General features: G+C 43.3%; 1 protein-coding gene across 1 annotated transcript in view; it reads right to left on the reverse strand.

Annotated features, from left to right (window-relative positions):
- Nucleotides 1-23675, reverse strand: part of LOC137374192 (F-box only protein 40-like) — a 41872-nt gene that overhangs the window by 11108 nt on the left and 7089 nt on the right. Inside the window, exons 5-6 of the mRNA XM_068039979.1 lie at nt 11974-12045; nt 1001-2908 (exon numbers count right to left, since the gene is read on the reverse strand). Of these exons, the coding sequence (XP_067896080.1) occupies nt 1001-2908; nt 11974-12045 (1980 nt within the window). The remainder of the gene's footprint in view (nt 1-1000; nt 2909-11973; nt 12046-23675) is intronic.

Here is a 23675-nt window from a genome sequence, read left to right on the forward strand (position 1 = left end):
TGGAATTATATCGCCGTTCCTTCATCGTCACTGAGACAAAATCCTGGAACTCGCTTCCTAACAGCATTGTGGGTGTACCTACCTCACATGGACTGCAGTGGTTCACAAAGGCAGTTCACCACCACCTTCTCAAGGGCAATTAGGGATGGGCAATAAATGCTGGCCTAGCCAGCGATGCCCACATCCCACGAATGAATAAAAAAAGTTAGTTTAGGTGAAAGGAATGAGCAGCAACCAGTTGATAGCACCCAGTTGATGAGCTTAAAGGGTGATTGTACCAGCCCCTGGACATTGGGGGTTGTGGCAGGGGGGCCCTGAAAATGCCTCCGTTGGAGACCCGCCATGGGCCTCGACGCTGGGAAGACCCTGTCCCATATTAACGGTGGTGGCGAGGCCTCGTGGTGGCCCACCCACCACTCAGCAATGGGACCATCACTTCAATATGATAGTTAATTAAAATTAGGAATAATTACTTACCTTGCCGCGCCGGCCGTCCCGCTCCCATATTACGGTCAGTGGCTGGCACTCCCACGCCGTCCGATCCCCGACCACTGAAGAATTTTGGAACACTGGTGGGGAGGGGGGAGCAGGTATGTTTTCAGGGCAGGGGGGAGCAGCATTAAATGATTCTGATTGCTCGAGGGGGTGATAGGAAGGGGTAAAGGTAAAAGTTTCTGAACTTTGGGGCAGGGGAAGGTCAGGTACTGAAGGTAACTATTTTGGGGGGGGAAGAGGGCAGGAATGACATGTAAGGCTATTGGGGGAGTGGAGAGGGAGTGGAAAGTTTTTTTTAATTAGTTTTAATAATTTTAGATTAACTGTTTCTTTAAAGATTTAACTTGTCATCTTCGTTTCTATAAACTCTTTTACATTGAATTACATTTAATTAGGCCAAATATGGCTACACTGGCATAGTCTCAATTATAGATGCAAGCAGGCAGCTTTTCAGGACTTTTCTTTAAAAATTTAAACTCTGATCAAGATAAAGAAATGTACTTACCCGTTTTCGAGCTCTCCAAGAAAAGCTTCCATGTGAGTAACGTTTCCTTTCCCAGACAAGAAGGACCATGCCACGCTCTTGCAGTAAAGTGGAAGAGACCTCATTCATCAACACAGACACTTGGGACAACTGAGCTAGGCTATAGCTGTCCAAGAAGCTTGCAATGTGCCTGAGTATCTCAGATGGAAGACTGCTCAAACTAAGCATATTTTTCCCATTTTCCCATATATTTCGATCCTTGTGACTGTTCTGACACAGAACTTCAGGAACATCTGGTTTGACTGCAAACGTATTTTGGTGCTGGTTATAGATCACCTTAGCCTTCTGCATGGAGGGGCAGAATCTCCGTTGTGAGTAGGAACAGCCAAGATAAGCCAGAGGACATCTCTCTACCATCCATCCATTCAGGCATGACTGAATGTCAGCATGCACATTCTTGAAGTGTGATGAAAACTCATCTCGCCTGAAGAAATGGTGACACATAAATGTAAAGGCAGAATTCAATTTGTTGTGTCTTTTAGTGATACACTCTGTCTGTAGTTGCAGATATAGACAAGAGGCTTTCTCTGCTGCTACATCGGCCAAAGATACATCACGGCCAAAAGGAGCAGAGGGGAAAGAATATGTCTGAGTGGCAAAATCAATGGTCTGTCCATCAGTGGCTTTTGTTTCTGATATAACATGGCCTTTTAGCACTTTTTCCAAATAACATAGTAATGAAGTAGTAACTTCATCATTTTGATGACTCTCTGTGTCCAGGTCAGAAGTGTCCACAGCTTTGTTCTCCTTTTTGACCTTACTTGACAATGAATCTCCAATAAGTCTACGTTTGGCACGGTAGCTGGTAGGAACTTTAAATGTATTGACAGTTCTAACATCCTGGGCCTCCAGTTTCCCATAAACAAAGTCTTTTTCTTTGGGTGTGCATGCTTTCATCTGGCCAAATCGAATAAGCATACTGCCATGATGCACCAAATACATATTGAAGTGTTTTGTATCCATCTGAGCTTCTAGCCTTTCCAAAACACCTTCCTGCCAAGGAGCTTCACCTGTCTTTTCTACTGATGCTGACAATGCTGGGGCTGACATAATGGTTTTATTTTCAGATAAATTGTTCTTTTTTTCAGTGCTGGCTGATGAAGTCTCACTCTTCTGCTTCGTTTTAACTTTTGTAGTTTTCTCTTCAATGGCACAGCTACCTTTATCCTTACTGAAAATGTGCTCCCAATTTGAATACATAGCTAAACATCCTACCTCATTGGATTCTGCAAGAGCTTTTTGTTCTTCCAGGGTGAGTTCAACCATCTCTTCCAAATCTGCGTTGACTTCATCATTTCCATCTTGATGTATTTTTGTTCCTGTTTCAAGAAAAGTCCTATCCAAAGATACAGAAGCAACCAGCTGTCCTCCCACTGCCTCCTCTTCATTCAAATCCAAATCAGTTTCATCAACTGTCTCGGCCATCTCTGGGAAAAGTTCAGCCATCTTCACTGAATTGAAAAAAATCCCCTGATCCCTAATTGCAGTTCCTAAGTCCAGATCCTCTGGATTCAAGGATTCTTTGATGGCACTATTTTTTAATGTTATGTCATCTTCATTAGCTGGCCAGCGGTTCCATTGCATTGAACAGCACACAATGCTGGCAGGACAGACACGAAGGTGCTTGGAGAGTTTGTGGCGTGCCATGAAGAAGGGGCAGCCAAAGGCTGCATTTAGGCAAGGGACATGTTCCAGTGGACATAGTAGTGTATGTTCATTCTCCTTACACTGGTGAAAAACAGCACCACACTTGGAAGGGCAACTGATCACCAAACAGGAAACAGAAGGTTCAAAAGACTTTTTGCAGTGCTGACTATAACACTTTTCACAGTGCATGTGCAGTCGAGGAGTCAGATTTCTATTTCTAATCTATAGAAGCAAAAAGATGTTGCTTTAGTTTTATTTTTGTACACGTACAATGTCAGACTCGGCTTATGAATATGTGCATATACAATATGTACATGCTCTAAAATATAAATCAGAATGTATGTATACAATTGTTCTTACTATAAATTGTCTAATCAATGATACTATCAAGCCTATCTAGGCCATAACACCCAGTGTGATTCAGGCGAGTGAGGCAAATGCAAACTGCAATCACAGATCTAAGTTTGAGGCCTAGGGTATTTTAACTCTCTGGCCCCACCTGTATGTCACTAGTCAGCTGCCCGTCCAAAATAGGTGGAAAATGGCACCCGACCAATGGGCAGAAGAACAAGTTTGGGTGGCCAAAGGACACCAATCAGCATCAAAGGAAAGCAGGTAAATTGTGGGAAAGGAGTTTTAGGGAGGGTCAAAACAAATCTCATAATATTTAGAGATCTCCCTGAAAAGCTGTAATAATATTTACAGTATTTACTCTACTGCTCTCCACACACAATTTTTGTCTCATTACCATTCATTTTAGACTTAAATACATTGGTAGCATAACAAAAATTGCCCCCTATATATTCCTGATTGCATAATTTTTTAAAAGATATTTCAACACATTAAAACATAAATAAGAGTTGTTAAAATATGCAACTTTAATTGACATTCATACTATGTTATTCTCAGTAGACAATTTTGTTGGCCTCAACCAAGTTGCCAGTTAGGGAACTTTATGCTTTTGAGAGACATGTTACTAGTATTACATCGTGATTCTTCCAACCTGCTGAAGGTCTAGGTTCTGTTTTACAGCTGCCTACCTTCTAATTTTTGGGAATCCTTGGTTTCTGCACCCTTGGGACTCCCTGGTTACTCTTTGCATCATATCATGTGGATCTCATTGCACAGAAGATATCTGCATCTCATCCAGCAATAGTAGCCACCAGAGTGTGCACACGCTGCTAATTTTACTTGCGCCTCACACAGAAGCAGTACACAAGGAGGCTGCACTTTCCCAAGGAGGCCATCCAGGATTTGTACAACAGTTTGAAAAAATGATCTCTACACCACCTCCACCACTCCCACTGCACTTCCAGTAACTGGAGTCTAGTTTAAATCTTCTAGATTCTTTCATGTTGTTAAGGAGATATACCCAATATTTTTCAGTTCACCAGCAAACCTTATTGGTTCTACAAGGCCATGGATCTGCAAAAATACTGAAACCCTGCCTAATGGATGTCTCCAACCAGTTCACAATTGGCTGCGTTTGCTGACATGCGCAAATGCAGCCTGTTCCACTGAAAAGTCACTGTCTGCGACAATCAGGCAGCTGCCAGGATTAAAGATGGCACTGTTGAATTTATCACAGCAAAACAACTTCAACCCATGACAGCACGCAATGGACATGTTTGATACTCAGAAAACATTGCGCTGTTTAAAGTCTCATCAGAAGGACAGCACCTCTGGCAGTGCTGCACACTCTCCGTAATTTTGTGAGGTTTCAGTACCATCCCACTCTCCGGCTGCTCACTCTCTCCCACCCCCCACTCTCCAGCTGCTCCCCCACCCCTCCTGATGCTAGCTCTACGCCATGAGCCGCTTCCCTCCTCTCAGCGACTCACTCCTACATCACCCAGTCACTCCTCGTGGCCCGCTTTGCTTCTTGGAGCAGAGTAAGTGGCTGAGAGAAGGGAAGTGGCCTGCGGCTTAGAGCTAGTGTCTGGAGGGATTGTGGGGGGGAGCAGGGAGTGAGCGGTCGGAGAGCGGGGCTGGGGGGGGGGGAGAAGCGGGAAGCGAGCAGCCTGGAGTGAGTGTCCGATGGGTTTTCCTGCATCTGCACCAGTTAGTCCTGGCAAGGCAAGGCGTAGGCTGCACATGCGCAGCATCTCAGCGCGCAGGAGACCGTTTGCGCATGTGCGCAGCTTGGAGTGCTCTGATGACATCAGCGGACCGCTGCGTTGTCAGGAGTCACTTTGTTCACAATTTTGCTTAAACCAGAAAACACAACCCTCTCAAACCAGTCACCCATGGTAGCAACATGAGTTACCAGAAAAGAAACTTAACTTGCTCCAATGCCCTACTCTATGACTCTATGTGTTGTGTGTATACACTGTAGGTGTGTTATGGCACTGCCACATGCTCCAGAGTGGCTTGCAGTGCTGTGGTGCATTCCTATTGCTAGCACACATGCTATCCCAAGAAGGCAAAGATTCATAAAAAGATGAAGAACTGAGCTCAGTATTCCACCTAAGTGAGAAACTCTGGGCTGACAGTAAAGAATGAGGATTTTAAAGGAGAGGCGCGAAGGGTGAAAGAAGGTGAGGTGCTCAAAAGAGGAGAAGATGGGAGAAGACTAGAGGGAGAGATCAAGTGAAGTTCAATGATAAAGGCTGCACTGCCACCTCAGCAGTTTGGGCCGGGCAGACAGTGGAAAATTCAAATATTAATTTCTATGGGGAGTCAAACTTCCATTAACAGTGAAGTAAGAGCCACAATAGTTTGAATAATATATTTTGCTGCTTGTGACAGTCAAGTTCACATTCAAATTTCTTACCATTTTGACGAATCCTCTTTCTTCTCAACTGAAAGAATAAAGAAAATTGCTTTAGATATTATTCAACAAATTTAAAGTACAATAAGTTTCCAAAAAATAAGTCAATCACAACAATTTTAAGACAACCCAGCTTATCGAGTGTCATTTGAATGGAGCATGGTTTATGATGTGGGTGGAGCAGAATGTAGTGATCTAAATAAGTGGAATTAGGTGCACTGTGGGTGAATAGACACAACTTGTAATTGATGTGCGGGATAGGAACACAGGAAATAGGAGCAGGAGTAGGCCATTCAGCCCCTCGAGACTGCTCTGCCAGTCAAGTAGATCATGGCTGATCTTTTACCTCAATGCCATTTTCTCAGTCCTAAATGGCCAACCCCTTATTCTGAGACTGTGACTCTGTTCTAGATTCCACAGCCAGGAGAAACATTTTCACAGCATCTAACCTGTCAAGCCCCTTAGGAATTTTATATGTTTCAATTAGATCACCTCCCATTCTTCTAAACTCCAGGGAATATAGGCCTAGTCTACTCAATCTCTCCTCATAGGACAATCCCCTCATCCCTGGCACCAGTCTAGTAAATCGTCATTGCACTCCCTCCTTAAACAAAAAAAAAAGGAAAATCAGACTGCTCCAACTACTGTGGGATGACCCTCCTTTCTATTGCTGGGAAGATCCTGGCTAGAATATTTCTGAACAGGTTTATGTCTCACATTGCAGAAGAAAACCTCCCAGAGAGCCAGTGTGGTTTCAGAGCAAACAGAGGCACCACAGACATGGTATTTGTACTCAGACAATTACAAGAAAAGTGTTGTGAGCAAAACAAAGGCCTGTACGTCACTTTCATAGACCTCACAAAGGCATTCGACACTGTGAGCAGGGATGGACTTTGGAAAATCCTTGAAAAACTTGGATGTCCACCCAGGATCCCGGCCATGGTGAAGCAGTTTAATGAAAATTAGTACAGAAAAATCAAGCAAAACAACAACCTCTCAAGTTCCTTCCGAATCTCCAATGGCGTGAAGCAGGGATGTGTGCTGGCTCCGACCCTATTCACCATCTTTCTCAGCATGATACTGCAGCAGGCAACAGAAGACCTTAAGAAGGGAGTTTACGTACCCTTCCAGACTGATGAAGGCCTTTCAACCTCAGGCATCTTCAGGCTCACACAAAGACACAAGAAAAACTCATCTGTGAACTTCTTTTCACCGATGACCTCCTGGCCTCCTGAATGCCATCAAGCAATTTACTTATTTCGAGAGTGTCATCTCGTTTGATGCTACTATGGTCAAGGAAGAGGATAATAGCAAAAGCTATCAAAAGCAAACAGTACATTTGGCAGACTCTACAAATGAGTGTGGAGCAACCACAGCCTCTGAGCACAAACCAAACTCAAAGTATACAAAGCTGTAGTCCTAACCACCCTTCTGTATGGTGCTGAGTCATGGGTCCTATACAGCCGTCATGTATGCTTTCTAGAGCGCTTCGTCAGTGCTGCTTCCGCAGCATCCTCAAGATCTGCTGGCAGGACCACATTACAAACATTGAAGTCCTGGAAACAGCAACATCACCAGCATCAAGGCCATCCTCCTGCAAAGCCGTTGGGCGGGTCACATTGCCCAGATGGATGACAGTCGTCTGCCCAAGATCGTGTTGTATGGAGAGCTGACCACAGGTAAAAGGAACAGAGGGGCCCCATGCAAACGTTTCAAGGACTCCCTGAAGAAGTCCCTCTCTGTGTGCCACATCGACCATCGCCAGTGGGAAGCGCAGGCCATAGATCGTGATGCCTGGAGATGCTACATCAGGAGGGTTACAGACACCTTTGAGACTGAGTGAAGCAGGCAACTCTCGCCTTCCTTTCAGTGCCAGATTTCCCAATGCCTAAGAAACCTGCAGAGCAGCAGTGAATTTTAAATATGGCTCCCAATTGCACTGTCTTCCCAAGCCATCTTTCCAACCCTCCCACTGCCTGCCCATCCCCAAAGGACTGGTAAAATCCAGCCCCAAGAGAATGAGAGAGAATGGAAGTGGGAAAGAAAGAATGAGAGAATATGGGCATAAGAAAGAATATGAATGGCAATGAGAAAAACAGGTGAAGAAAACAAGACAAAGAAAGAATAAATAAGGAGAGAAAAAGAATAAGAAAGCTAGAGAATGAGGAAGCCAGCGAATGAGAAAGCAAGAGAAAATGTGTGTGAGTACAAATGAGTGATGAGAGGAAGAAATTAGTAAGATTGGGGAAATGAGAAAGAATGAGAGTAAGAGAGAGAATGATAATTAGTAAGAAAAAATTAATGATAATGACAAAGCAAATGCAAGCGAAAGAGAAAAGCAAGCAAGTGAAAGAATGGAATGGTGGAGGAGGCTCGAGGGCCGAATGGCCTACTTCTGCTCCTAATTCGTATGTTCGTATGTAAGACAAGTAGTGATAATGAACCAGTTTTGCTGGAGCAGGACATCTCGCAGCATGCCCTGTTAGTTAGACTTGTTCCTGCATGTTCAGGGTTTAACATTTTTTTGTCCATTAACAGGACAGCCAGGGCAACAAGGCATCTGAGGCTTTAGTGAACAATGGAACAAACAGTGTATCTCCTTACCCAATGAGATTTAAGGATTGAGAAATAAACAGAGGAAGGCTGAAATGGGGTGAATTTGAGTGGTTGAATTCAATGCCAGATCAGGGACAGAAAGAGAAATAAAGAGAGGAAAAGAAAATTGGATTGAGAGAAAGAAATGAAGTGGCACAAATCGGCCAGTAACTTGTGGCAACTTGCAATTCACAGGGTTTATCATCCTCGCTGCAAGTTGCTGAACAGTTTGTGTATTACCAACAGTGTTCGTTGTTTCAAAGCCATTTTATCAGCAAAATCTAGCCCAATGTGAGTGTAAAAGAGAAAAGGAGAGAAAATAAAAGATAGGGAAAGGAAAGAGAATGAGAAAGAGAAGGCATGAATGAGGAAGTCATGGAATGAAGGTAAGAAGAGAAGGATGAAATCAGTGGAAGTCATAAGAAGGATGAGAGTGAGAAAGAAAACGAGGCAATGAGAAAGGGGAATAAATGAAGATAATAAAAGATAAAGTGAGTTAGAGAAAGAATCAATGAGAAAAAGAGAAAATAATTAGATAGGAGGGAATGAGTGAGAATGAGCATGAGGTAGAAATGAGTACTACACAGTATATAATCCAGATTTTAAGCACAAAATTGGAAGCTAAGGAGCTTGGATTTTTCTCCTTGCTGCCTGATTCTTGGGTAGCATTTCAATGGTTGGGGATCCTTTGCATCAGATCCTTTTCCATTTTGCCCCATCCAATTTGTCATTACCATTTGTAGCTTACAGCAGAAGCCCCTTGCCTAAAATGAGACTGTAATGATAGGATAATATCATATGTCCATTTTCCACCATTACTACCTGATCTATGCTGACCATCAAGCACACCTAGACGAAACAGGCTTCCAGTACTAGTTGGTGCAAAGGAAACAGCAGTAGTTGATTTAAATAGCCCAGCAGCTACTTTAAATAGATTCACAGAAAGTTTATGTCTCAGCCAATTTAGATCATTGTTTTTCACCTCTGACAACTGATTCACCATCTATCTTCAACTTTCTCACAGCCTGCTCCTCAATTCTAATGACAGTCCAAAAGACCTCCCATTTTGAATACAGCAATTTTTTAAATCCCTCCTTATCTTCCTCTAAAAACGAGGGAGGGCAGGCTAGTCAGAGAGCACAGAACGCACATAGCACCCACCTGCCAATACACCACACCAGAAAAGATAGGCTGAGACAGTGCTACTTTCACTTACACAAAAGCAATGCTTGCAGCTGTATGGTCGCTGATCTGTGCGAAAGTAGATTTAACAGTCCCAATGAGATCAGTGAAACCCTGAGGTATATTTGTCTGAATCCCAGCCTCATTGCTTGAAGGCTGGAAGAGTCAACTCACTCCAATTTGGCACCCTCACCCTTAATGCCTGACCCTTTAAGCCGCTATGGGAATTTAAATCCTGCAGCAAGAAGCAATTTCCCACCCCCAAATTAACAAGCCTCCAATGAAAGGCATGGAAAACACTTAGAGTTTGCCAATAATATTCAAAGTTAAAACTTTAGCACGGTTTGTGCTAATATAGGTGGGCATAGTGACGTTTCCCCCTTTTACCACAGTTCTGGCATTGTGCTACTGAGGAAAACCTGGGCTGGCATGCCAGATCACATTAATAATGAAAACCTGGTCTTGCATGCAATGCTAGAACAAAATACTGAAGATGCTGGAAATCTGAAATAAAAGCAGAAAATGCTGGAAATACTCGGCATCTGTGGAAAGAGAAACAGAGTCAACGTTTCAGGTTCATGACCTTTCATCAGACGAAAGGTCATCAACCTGAAATGTTAACTCTGTTTCTCACTCCATAGATGCTGAGTATTTCCAGCATTTTCTGCTTTTATTGCATGCAATGCTTATGGTTAGTGAGAACATCTATTAGTGATAATATTTTTTAGTATACTAGATTTAAAATTTGTTCTGTCAGTACAGAATTTCTTTCTTCTGCTCTTCAGCTTTGAAAGCAAGGCCACTCTGGATTTAATCAAAGTCCTAGTAAACAAGAGCACTTCTCCTTATTTGTCACATGCAACATTTTCATCGCCCAATGTTGATTTTTCTAGCTATATTTTAGGAGCTATTGCAGGTTGTTAAAGATTTATTTCCATTACACAGGACACTGCAATGGAAAGTTTTAAACTATGAGACACCATCTGACCCATAAGGCTTCAAGGATTAATGAATCTTAAAATGAAATTTTTGTAAGTGTCATTCAAGAAAAGGAGCAAAACATTCATTTTGCAGTATTGCATCTTGAACTCTTGCTGAATTTATACTCACAAATGCATATTATGTATGCTCCTTTGAACAGGGACATTTCAAAAAAGGAGATATAACATTAAAAATCTTTATATTTTTCAAATATGGTTTCACCAACTTGGGGACTTTCTTTGATAAGGACTTCATACACCATTATGTATCGAGTTGTGCTTTGTTATTGAGGTTTTTCAGGATCACAAGATCCATTTGCTCTAACTGTATTCACAGACCACTCAACGCTTTTGCTGAATGATCAACTTAATATTCAGCACACATCTTTAAGTCTAACCTTCACAAAAACAAAACAAGAGTTAAAGCAATGTGGAAACAAATCCAAACTTACTTTTAATGATGCCAAGAACAATGTTGTTGTTGAGTTCAGTCCTCCCTGCTCAGATCTGAATACTGCATATGCCCAGCTCATGAAGAGGTCACATTTATATTTAGATAAATGTGTTTGGTTTTAAAAATAAACTGAATTAGAGCTTCTGGAATGAGGTAAGTGATATTTGGGATCCTACTAGAGCAACAAACCATTAATGTCCAAAACATTGCTATTTCTTCTCTTGTTAAATTACAAAGTCTTCTCAGTCATTACCCAACATATTGAATAAGAAATGTCTCCCACGTTAAGTTAAAGGTCAGTACACATTCAGAGTGATTTTTGCATTTCAAATAACAATACCAGAGGCATTAGGCAATGAAATGTCAAACTTGCAACGACCACTAATTTCTTTATGAAAGCATTTTGCAGTACAAGGAAGAATTGGTTATGGAAAAGTATTTTCATTTTGTTTGTTTAGCTATGAGGGCACAGCCATCACTCTCTATCTACTGTGTTATAGATCTGATCCCTGGCTTCTGCCAATGCTTTGAGCTGGTTACAGGAGTAAGTAACAGGATTACAGTTAGTGAAAGCACTGCATAGTGGCTCAAATCAATTCAGTATTGTGTAGGACTGAACTTACATTCCTAACTGCTGGCTGGCGGGGTAGGTAGATGCTCCAACACGTACAACCCATCATGAAAGACTTTGAATGTGGAAGGACCAAAGCAATTATTTTCATCCATGACACAAACTCCGCTCCTTCATCGTTAAATCCAACCCCATCCCTGGGCACACACAGATTAAATCAGACTGTTCACAACCAGGGAACTTTGTTTGGCCTTGACCTATGTTTGCTAACCTACATTATCTCCATCAAGGACAGCCTACTTCCACCTCCTTAATAACAGCTGCCTCCATCCTTATGTTAGTCTATCACTTGTCCATCTCCATCCAGACTTGATTACTCCAATTTTCTCTTTGCCAGCCTCCTATTTCCACCTCTATAAACTCCAACTCTTCCAAAACCTGGATGCTGGTATCTTACCCTACAATCATCAAACCCTTCCTTGCCGACTTACATTTGCTCTTGGTTCCTCCACATCTTAATTTTTGTTCTTTTCTTGTAATCCTAGCTATAATGTCTTCCAGCTCTATAATCACCCCTTGACAAATTTCTGTTTCTCCAGACTCTAACCTTGAGTAGCCGCCCTTGCCCTTCACCCCACTGTTGAGTGTGCCTTCAGCTGCCTAGATTCTACTCTCTGGGATTCCCTCTGCCTCTCTATCTCCCTCACCTCCTTTAAGAAGATCCTTAAAACCTACCTTTTGACTGAGCTTTGTTTTACGTCTCTTAATCTCTCCTTCTTTGGCTTGGCGTCCATTTTTCTCATACCTCTGTGAAATGCATTGGGAGATTTCATTTGAAAAGGTACTATATAAATACGTTGTTGTGAACACAAGCTGAAGCCACAGGTTAATTACCTTTTAATAGGGAATTTGCACAATGGAAAATACTTGTTTATTTCAAGCTTCACATTTTGCTTTACATCTGTAATAAAGCATAGCACTTTGAAATATGACTGAAATGACATACAAAGACGGATCTTTTATCTGTGCCCTGACAGAGTGGCAGCTCGTCAGATAGGATTTGCTACTGAAGTGAGGAGCCCGGAACTAGCTGAGTCAAAAAAGAATATCTTGTATTTATATAGTTCCTTTCACAACCTCAGGACATCTCAAAGGATTTTACAGCCAATGAAGTACTTTTGAAATGTAATCACTTTTGTAATGTAGAAAATGCAGCAACCTCTGGTGAGGCCGCACCTGGAGTATTGCGTGCAGTTCTGGTCACCGCATTATAGGAAGGATGTCGAAGCTTTGGAAAGGGTGCAGAGGAGATTTACTAGGATGTTGCCTGGTATGGAAGGAAGGTCTTACGAGGAAAGGCTGAGGGACTTGGGGTTGTTTTCGTTAGAGAGAAGGAGGAGGAGAGGTGACTTAATAGAGACATACAAGATAATCAGAGGGTTAGATAGGGTGGATAGTGAGAGTCTTTTTCCTCGGATGAGGATGGCAAACACGAGGGGACATAGCTTTAAGTTGAGGGGTGAAAGATATAGGACAGATGTCAGAGGTAGTTTCTTTACGCAGAGAGTAGTAGGGGCGTGGAACGACCTGCCTGCAACAGTAGTAGACTCGCCAACTTTAAGGGCATTTAAGTGGTCATTGGATAGACATATGGATGTAAATGGAATAGTGTAGGTCAGATGATCGGCGCAACATCGAGGGCCGAAGGGCCTGTACTGCGCTGTAATATTCTAATTCTAATTCTAATTCTAACCTTTTTGCACACAGCAAGATCCCACAAACAGCAATGTTACAATCACCAGATATATTGTTTTGCTGGTGTTGACTAAATATTCACCATGACACCTGTGAGAACTCCCCTGCTCTTTTTCAAAATAGTACCATGGGATCTTTTACGTCTACCTAACAGGGCAGACAGGCCCTCGGTTTAACGTCTCATCTGGAAGAGAGCAGTTGCAAGAATGCAGCACTTCCTCAGTACTGCAGTGGCGTGTCAGCCTAGATTTTGTACTCAAATCTCTGTAATGGGGCTTGAACCCTAACCTCCTGACTCACAGACGATTATTATTATGATAAGACATAGCAAAGGAACGAGTGGTTTGACAAAAATTAGTTAAGGAGTAAAGTATTGTTTGAACCAGAAAGAGGGAAAACATCCAGCTACCTGAGGATGACACAATCGGTTACTGTATTGCTACTTCTTTCGCTAGGACAAAGGACGCCCATGCTTTCTTACATTCAAACACCCAATCTTGGTAGTTCTGTTGGGAAGAAGGCATTCCCCATCGGAAGTGAAGGGAAACTATTGGGAGAATTGGGAACAATCAATCAGTGAACATTTCTCATGCCACAACAAAAATTTATATGACTAAGTCTGCCTTTTTGATGCCAGCACTATTTGCCAATTTTGTCCTCTCCTTTCCCCCCATCCATACCCAGCAAGTTGTGCGTTAATCTGGAGCCTCACAGCTCCAGCGACCCGGGTTCTGTTCTGGGTACTGCCTGTGCGAAGTTTGCAAGTTCTCCCTGTGACCGCATGGGTTTCTGCCGGATGCTCTGGTTTCCTCCCACAGACAAAGACTTGCAGGTTGATAGGTAAATTGGCCATTGTAAATTGCCCCTAGTGTAGGTAGGTGGCAGGAGAATTGAGGGAAGGTGGGGATGTGGTAGGGAATATGGGATTAATGTAGGATTAGTGTAAATGGGTGGTTGATGGTCGGCACAGACTCGGTGGGCCGAAGGCCCTGCTTCAGTGCTGTATGACTCTGTGACTCGATGACTCTGGAGCAAGTTTTAGTTGGTCTTCATTCAAGTAGATTATAAAACAGGTAAATAAAGAAATAAATAAATTGTTGAAGATTGCCAAAAGAATTGGTCACTGTTAAGCCTTGGATACCTTCTTTTACTATCATTCACTCCCACAAATGGGAGTTGGCTCATGTAGTATTTGTGTAATATGCTAATGATGTGATGATGTTGTCATGCAGACCCCCATCAGCCAAGAATGAGGCCTATTAATTTTGTCACATGAACATTGATTTTAAACTTGCTAGGAAGAAGAGAAGGCCTGTTACAAGGGCTACCAGACACGTAGCTGAAAAACATTTGCATACTAACAGACAGTGCTTGTGGAGACAAAGGATCATTCCCAGACACATTCAACCCACAATCGATTTTGATTACCAGACATTGAAGGTGTTAGGAAGGGCATTCCAGAGACTGCTAAGGTGATACAATCCACAAAAGCCAGGACTGGTTAAACCAGCTGGTCACATGACTATCTGGCTGGTCCAGAGTTTTTGAACTAGCCACAGAGTTTTTGAAGGCAGAAAGACTGTTTACTCTTGTAATGAGAACATAAGACCATAAGAACAACTCTCTTGTCTACTCCCATCTCTTTCTCACAACCCTCTGACCCACTGAGGACACATGAACTTCAAGAGAGAAAAGTCTCCTACATCGAACAAGGTTTAAGAAGAATATTGGGCCCCAATGAAAAGCAAGACCTACCTACAATCAAGGACTCTACAGCAAGCTTGAAAAACAGTAGCCAAAATTATCTTCAGATATTGCCTCAAACTTTTCCACTTTATTTCTTCTGCTCTTTTCTGTCTCTATTTGCATGTGTGTATCGCGTATGCATGCTAGCTGTAGCATGTCACATGTCCGTAGGTGTTAACTGAATTAGAGTTTAAGTTTAATTAAGTTCAACCTTTTTTCTTTAAAACTGAGAAAACCGGTTTCTGGTTTCTTTGCCTTATAATTGGAAGTTAGTGAACAAGGATTCACTAAGGGGGAGTTAATAAAAGTTGTGTTTAAAATTAAACCCTGTTACGGTAAGACCAGGTGAAGGCTGTGAGGGAACCCTAGACCCCTTTCTCACCTGGTCGTAACAATGTAATGACATGATGATATCATGATGTAAATAAAGAGTTCCTTGAACTGGCCATGCTTGGTGTCCATCTTATGCTAGTGTCACCCAAATACATCACAGAAAATTGTAATGAGGATGAGATAAAAGGTTGTCAATATAGGCAGCAAACAGCAGCAATGATTGCAGTGAACAAGATTAGCCAGCTTCTGATACCTACATGCTCAGACGGCAGAGATTTTGTCTGGTTTGTGTGAAGCCTGAGCCTCAAGCTGTTTCCTCAGTGGACTGGGATGACACAGGGTTCTAGTGTGCATCATATTCAAACTGCTCATTTGGAGAAATGAATATTTTCAACCACCGACTAGATTGATTTTAGGTGTCACTGCTACAGAGAGCCACTGTCAAGGGTTTTCTGACTTACTGTGAATTTGCAAACAGGACAATATGGCTGTGCCCAAGGGATACATCGGAAGGCTAGAGACATATGAAAGAGCTCAAGAACCATTCAGTTCGTATATTGAAAGAATGGACATGTTTTCCGGAGCTAATATTTTTAAACTCAAAAGTGATAGTGAAGAAGTCAAGACTCAGAATAAGGCAACTCTTGAGCACAAGAAAGCAATTTTGCTAACAGAAATTGGCCTGGATGTGTATGGCACACTAACAAACCTATTGCTCCCAACAAGGCAAGAGATCACAGAATCAGAATTGTTACAGCGCAGAAGGAGGCCATTCATCCCATCATGTCTGCACAGGCTCTCAGAACAAGCAATTCACTTAGTGCCATTCCCCTGCCTTCTCCCTGTAACCCTGCACATTCTTCCTTTTCATATAACAGTTTAATTCCCTTTTGAATGCTTCAATTGAACCTGCCTCCACCGCACTCTCAGGCAACGCATTCAAGATCTTAACCACTCACTGTGTGAAAAATGTTTTCCTCATGTCACTTTTGCTTCTCTTACCCATTACTTTAAATCTGTGTCCTCTCATTCTCGATCCTTTCACAAGTGGGAACAGTGTCTCTCTATCTACTCTGTCCAGACCCTTCATGATTTTGAATACCTCTATCAAGTCACCTCTCAGCCTTCTCTTCTCTAGGGAAAAGAGTCCCAACTTCTCCAATCTATCTTCATAACTGAAGTTCTTCATCCCTGGAACCATTCTCATGAATCTTTTCTGCATTCTCTCCAATGCCCTCACACCTTTCCTAAAGTGCGACACCCAGATGTGCCATTCAAAACAATCATCACCAAGTTGGAGGAACATTTCAACCCTAAGCCACTTGAGATAGCTGAAAGCTACAAATTTGGAACCAGAAATCAGTAAAGTAGTGAAACAGTTGGTGAGTATATTGTGGCACTGAAGAATATATCATTATATTGCAACTTTGGCACATTGTTAGACACGAGACAGATTTGTGTGTGGAATGGTGGATGAAAGAATCCAACTGAAGTTTGTAAACACACAAAATTTTACCTCTGAGCTAGATTGTAAGATTTCTTTTTCCAAAGAGATGGCATCAAGGAATGCTCAAGAATTTTGTCCTATGCCACTGACTAGTGCAGCTTCCGTCCACTGTCAGAAGGCTTCTGCCAAGGCTGAAGTGGAGAGATCTAGTCAGAAGAGTGCTGGTGATAGTGGTTTATTGTCTTGTTATTGCTGTAAGGGCAACCACATGGCACAAGCATGTCAATACAGTAATACCAAATGCTTTAATTGCCAAATAAAATATTGGAACTTCTTGCTGAGCAAAGACAAAAGCAGGAAAGGGAACTTATCCAGTGGTAATAGAAAACAGTGACATCACAAGGGTGGAGTTCACAATCTTGAAGTGAATCCAGAGTGCCTAAGTGAAGAGGAACTAGGACTGTACAGCAGTTATGCCACTAGCAATCACTCAAATGACAGAGACTTATACAAAGGTGTTGGTAAATCGACAATATATCAACACATGCATTGACACAGCTGCAGATTGCACAATTATGAGTAGAGACACATAGGAGTGCAAATTCAGTGACATACATTCTAACTGAGAGCACAGTTCCATTAAAAACCTACTCTGATGAGGTGTTAGGAATGTGCGGACAAATGGAATGCATTGTCCAATAAGAGGGCAAGTCCCTTAAGTTACCCATTGTAGTGAGGTAAATCAACAAACCAAAGTTAATGGGCAAAGAATGGCCTGGTAAGCTGAAGTTAGACTGGAAGCATGTTTTCCAGGTTGAGATGACCAAGAAACTTGATCAGCTATTGAATAATTACAGGAACATTTTCAAGGATAGTTATGAAGGTGTAATCAGTGTGAAAGCGCACATCTGAATTAGGCTTGATGCAAAACCAGTATATTGCAAGGCTAGGCCAGTTCCTTATGCTCGGAAAACCCAGGTTGAAGAGGAATTAAAGAAGCTAGAGAGAAATGGTGCGCGAGTGAAAATTAATCACAGTATTGAACAACCGCAATTGTAGTAGTGCCCAAGTCAGACAAAACCATAAGACTCTGTGGGGACTACAAAGTCACAAAGTCATTGGGGAGATGGTGGCATAGTGTTAATGTCACTGAATTAGTAATCCAGCAGCCCAGGCTAATGTCCTGGAGACACGGGCTCAAATCCCACCATAGCAGTGTTTAAATTTAATATAAATCTGGAATTGAAAGCTAGTCTCAGTAATGGTGCTGGGAACCTATCATCGATTGTCGTAAAAACACATCTGGTTCACTAATGTCCCAGAGGGAAGGAAATCTGCTGTCCTTACCTGGTCTGGCCTACATGTGACTCCAGACCCACAGCAATGTGGTTGACTCTTAATTGCCCTCTGAAATGGTCCAGCAAGCCATTCAATTGTTCAAGGGAAATTAGAGATGGGCACCAAATGGTGGCCTTGTCAGGAATGCCCTCATCCCATGAAAGAATTTTTTAAAAATCAACCAGGCAGTGAATGATGAGCAGTATCCACTACCAAGCTCTCAAGATTTGTATGAAGAGTCAGTGGGATCTAAGCTAATCACAAAGTTGGACTTGTCCCATGCTTACAGCAGTATTTTACAATAAACACACACATGGGGTTATACTCCTGCATGAAGCTGCCCTATGGTGTGAAGTCTTCTCCAAAAATCTTCCAAGCTACAATGGATAAGATTTAGCAACGAGTGCCACATTGCTTGTGTAATCGGGATGATGTGTTAATTGTGACCACAACAGAGGAAGAGAATTTTCAAGTGTTGGATGAAGTGTTAAAAAGGCTCAATGCTCACAATGTGAAGTTGAAAAAGAGCAAGTGTGCATTCATGCAATCTGAGGTATTGTACCTTGGCTTGAAAATCAATGAAAAAGGACTATAGGCAGTGAAAGAGAAGATAGAGGCAATAGGCAATGCCCCAAAGCCAAAAAGATGTGTTTGGGCTTACATCATTTCTAGGCATGGTCCAATACTACTCGCGATTTCTGCCTGAGCTTGCAGCAGTGTTAGCTCCACTATGTGAGTTGTTGTCTAAAGCCCAACAAGATACTTATGATGCAAGTAAGAGAAGATTGACCAGTGATCCACGACTCATTAATTATAACACAAATCATGTCCTGAAGCTAGCATGTCCCACTGGCAGGACAGACTCACCAGAGGTGGCAGTTGGGAGGGAGTTGCCCTGAGAGTTCTCAACATTTTCTCCGGACCCCATAAAGTCTCATGGCATCAGGTCAAACATGAGCAAAGAAACCTCCTGCTGATTACCACCTACCACCTCCCCTCGGCTGATGCATTAGTGCTTCTCCATGGTGAACACCAATTGGAAGAAGCATTGAGGAATGTACTCTGGGTGGGGACTTCAATGTCCTTCACCAAGAGTGGCTCGGTAGCACCACTACTGACCAAGCTGGCCGAGTCCTAAAGGACATAACTGCTAGACTTGGTCTGTGGCAGGTGGTGAGGGAACCAACATGAGGGAAAAGCCTACTTGACTTCATCCTCACCAATCCACCTGTCGCAGATGCATCTGTTCATGACAGTATTGGTAGGAGGGATCACCGCACAGTCCTTGTGGAGACAAAGTCCCATCTTTACATTGAGGATACCCACCATCATGTTGTGTGGCACTACCACTGTGCTAAATGGGATAGATTTCGAACAGATATAGCAACTCAAAACTGGGCATCCAAGATGCGCTGTGGGCCATCAGCTGCAGCAAAATTGTACTCAACCACAATCTGTAACCTCATGGCCTGGCATATTCCCCACTCTACCATTACCATCAAGCTGGGAGACCAACCCTGGTTCAATGAAAAGTGCAGGAGGGCATGCCAGGAGCTGCACCAAGCATGCCTAAAAATGAGGTGTCAGCCTGCTGAAGCTACAACACAGGACTACTTGCATGCCAAACAGCGGAAACAGCATGCAATAGACAGGGCCATGCAATCCCACAACCAACGGATCAGATCTGAGCTCTGCAGTCTTGCCGCATCCAGTCGTGAATGGTGGTGGACAATTAAACAACTGACAGTAGGAGGAGGCTCCACAAACATCCCCGTCCTCAACGATGGGGGAGCCCAGCACATCAGTGCAAAAGACAAGGCTGAAACATTTGCATCCATCTTCAGTCAGAAGTGTCGAGTGGATGATCCATCTCAGCCTCCTTCTGCGATCCCCAGCATCACAGATGCCAGTCTTCAGCCAACCCGATTCACTCCATGTGATATCAAGAAATGGCAGAAGGCACTGGATACTGCAAAGGCTATGGACCCGGACAACATTCCGGCAATAGTACTGAAGACTTGTGCTCCAGAACTAGCCGTGCCCCAGCCAAGCTGTTCCAGTACAGCTACAACACTGGCATCTACCCAGCAATGTGGAAAATTGCCCTAGTATGTCCTGTACACAAAAAGCAGGACAAATCCAACCCAGCCATTTACTGCCTTATTAGGGGCGACACAGTGGCGCAGTGGTTAGCACCGCAGCCTCACAGCTCCAACGACCCAGGTTCGGTTCTGGGTACTGCCTGTGTGGAGTTTGCAAGTTTCCCTGTGACTGCGTGGGTTTCCGCCGGGTGCTCCGGTTTCCTCCCACAGCCAAAGACTTGCAGGTTGATAGGTAAATTGACCATTGTAAATTGCCCCTAGAAAGAAGAGTATAAATGGGTGGTTGTTGGTCGGCACAGACTCGGTGGGCCGCAGGGCCTGTTTCAGTGCTGCATGACTCTATGATCGTCTACTCTCGATCATCAGCAAAGTGATGAAAGGGGTCATCGACAGCGCTATCAAGCGGCACTTACTCAGCAATAACCTGCTCATTGAAGCTCATTTTGGGTTTCGCCAGGGCCGCTCAGCTCCTGACCTCATTACAGCCTTGGACAAATGAGGTGAAGTGAGAGTGACTGCTCTTGACATCAAGGCAGCATTTGACCGAGTATGGCATCAAGGAGCCTCAGGAAAACTGGAGTCAATGGGAATCAGGGGGAAAACTCTCCACTGGTTGGAGTCATACCTAGCACAAAGGAAGATGGTTGTGATTGTTGGAGGTCAATCATCTCAGTCCCAGGACATCACTGCAGGAGTTCATCAGGGTAGTGTCCTAGGCCCAATCATCAATGACCTTCCCTTCATTATAAGGTCAGAAGTGGGGATGTTCGCTGATGATTGTACAATGTTCAGCACCATTCGTGACTCCTCAGATACTGAAGCAGCCCTTGTCCACATACAGCAAGACCTGGACAACATCCAGGCTTAGGCTGATAAGAGGCAAGTAACATTTGCACCACACAAGTGTCAGGCAATGACCATCTCAAACAAGAGAGAATCTAACCATCTTCCCTTGATGTTCAATGGCATTACCATTGCTGAATCCCCCACTATCAACATCCTAGGAGTTACCATTGACCAGAAACTGAACTGGACCAGCCATATAAATACTATGGCTACAAGAGTAGGTCAGAGACTGGGCATTCTGCAGCGAGTAACTCACCTCCTGACTCTCCAATGCCTGTCCACCACCTATAAGGCACAAGTCAGGAGTGTCACGGAATACTTGCTTGGATGGGTGCAGCTCCAATAACACTCAAGAAGCTCGACACTATCCAAGACAAAGCAGCCCGCTTGATTAGCACCCCATCCATCACCTTAAACATTCACTCCCTTCAACACCAACGCACAGTGGCAGCAATGTGTACCATCTACTAGATGCACTGCAGCAACTCACCAAGGCTCCTTTGACAGCACCTTCCAAACCTCAAACTGCAACCTTTGCCAGCTAGAATGACAAGGGCAGTAGATGCATGGAAACACCACCACCTGCAAGTTCACCTCCAAGTCACACACCATCCTGACTTGGAACTATATCGCCGTTTCTTCACTGTCCAAAATCCTGGAACTCCCTTCCTAACAGCACTGTGGGTGTACCTACACCCCAAGGACTGCAACGATTCAGGAAGGCAGTTCACCACCACCTTCTCAAGGGCAATTAGGGATGGGCAATAAATGCTGGCCTAGCCAGAGACGCCTACATCCCATAAACATATTTTTTAAAATGCTTCAAACTATGGAGTTGGAGCAATGATCAGTCATGTCATGGATGAAGGTCAAGAGAAGCCCATAGCATTTGTGTCATGTACCCTGACCATGAGTGAACACAACTACCCGCAGATAGAAAAGGAAGCACTTGGAATCTTCTTTGAAATCAAAACGTTTCATTAATTTTACGCTAGTAAAATGTGGCAGTCCTGTCAAAGGCAGAGCTCTCGTGTGTTGGCACTAATCAAACAGAGGCGGTTTTGGTTTATCGGACACATCTGCAGGACAGAAGACTGTTGCATACCCAAAGACCTTCTGTATGTTGAGGTAGCCGGGGCCAGATGACCAGTGGGGCACCCAAAGCTCCGCTTCAAGGATGCTTGCAAGCATGACATGAAGGCCCTAAATGTTGACTATTGCACCTGGGAGTCACAAACTGGCAAAAGAGGAAAATGGCAACACATCCTGTGGACTGGTTTGCACTACCATGATGACCAGTTGCTACAGCAGCTTGGCAATAGGCGCCAATGTCAAAAAAAACAACCCACATCGTTACTTGGCAGATACACATGCGACACTTGTGGTAAAACCTGCCTCTCAAGGATTGGCCTTCAAGGCTGTCAGCAAAGGTGCACCAAAGAAGACACCCCACTTAAATCAATTGTTTGCTGCGTGTCCATCATCTTTCGTAGATGGAAGGATGCCAACCAACAGATTATAAAGCCCCAGTAGCTATTCTGGGACCAAAGACTGCAATACTGACAATGACAATGACAATGGTCACCACAATATAGGAAGGATGTGATTGCACTGGAGAGGGTGCAGAGGAGATTCACCAGGATGTTGCCTGGGTTGGAGCATTTCAGCTATGAAGAGAGACTGGATAGACTAGGGTTGTTTTCCTTAGAGCAGAGAAGGCTGAGGAGGGAACTGATTGAGGTATACAAAATTATGAGGGGCATTGATAAGATAGATAGGAAGAAACTTTTCCCTTAACGGAGGGGTCAATAATCAGGGGGCATAAATTTAAGGTAAGGGGCTGGAGGTTTAGAGGGGATTTAAGAAGTATTTAGATGAAACGCCATAGCATACAAGGCTACAGGCCAAGTGCTGGAAAATGGGATTAGAACAGGTAGGTGCTTGATGGCCGGCACAGAAACGATGGGCCGAAGGGCTTGTTTCTGTGCTGTATAACTCTTTGACTCTATCACTCTATGGCAGCATCAAGGATGCAGCGGTGGGCTGTATTTCTCTCTCAGTACAATTACAACATTGAATATCGCAGTTTGAAAGAGAATGCTGTAGCTGATGCACTATGGTGTTTGCCACATGAGGACTCAGAAGAAGACTGTGTAGGTGCAACCTTCACAATTGGAGTGGTAGATGAGGACTTTCCAATCCCTGCAACTGAAATTGCAGCTGAAACTCAGAAAGACTCAATATTGAAAAGAGTCTACAGACAGACATTGAATGGATGGACAGAATTTAACAAGTGTACAGATGAGGAAGTGAAACCATTCCACAATTGTTGCAGTGAGTTGTCATGTGAACAGGACTGCATTAAGTGGGGTTATAGAGTGGTAATACCTAGTTCTCTGGGAAATAGGATTTTGACAGAACTCCATACTGAACACATAGGAATAGTAGGAAATCCATAGCTAGAAGTTTTGTTTATTGGCCTGGTCGAGACAGTGACGTACAATCAGTGGCTAGCAAATGTACTATCTGCCCTAACTGTAGAAATAAGCCGCCAAATACTCGTTTGCAATCGCGGTCATCATTGACCTGACGATTTCAAAATGTCCATGTAGTGTCTGCTAGCGCCACCCAAATAAATCACAGCTCACGATGCCCTATATAAACTTGCATAATAGTGCAATCTGGTACGTAATAGTAGTACCCTCTTATGGTCTGAATTGGATGTATATGTCTGAGGCCCAGTACACATTGATTAACTGCTTTATTTCACAAAATTGTGAACAATCAGAAGTTCTGATCAGATGCAGTTAATTTGATTAGTATCACATATCTTTGTGTAATAATACAAAATAAAAACAGGCCTTGATACT

The sequence above is a fragment of the Heterodontus francisci genome, chromosome 10 (assembly GCF_036365525.1).
Source record: "Heterodontus francisci isolate sHetFra1 chromosome 10, sHetFra1.hap1, whole genome shotgun sequence".
Classification (NCBI taxonomy): Eukaryota; Metazoa; Chordata; class Chondrichthyes; order Heterodontiformes; family Heterodontidae; genus Heterodontus; species Heterodontus francisci.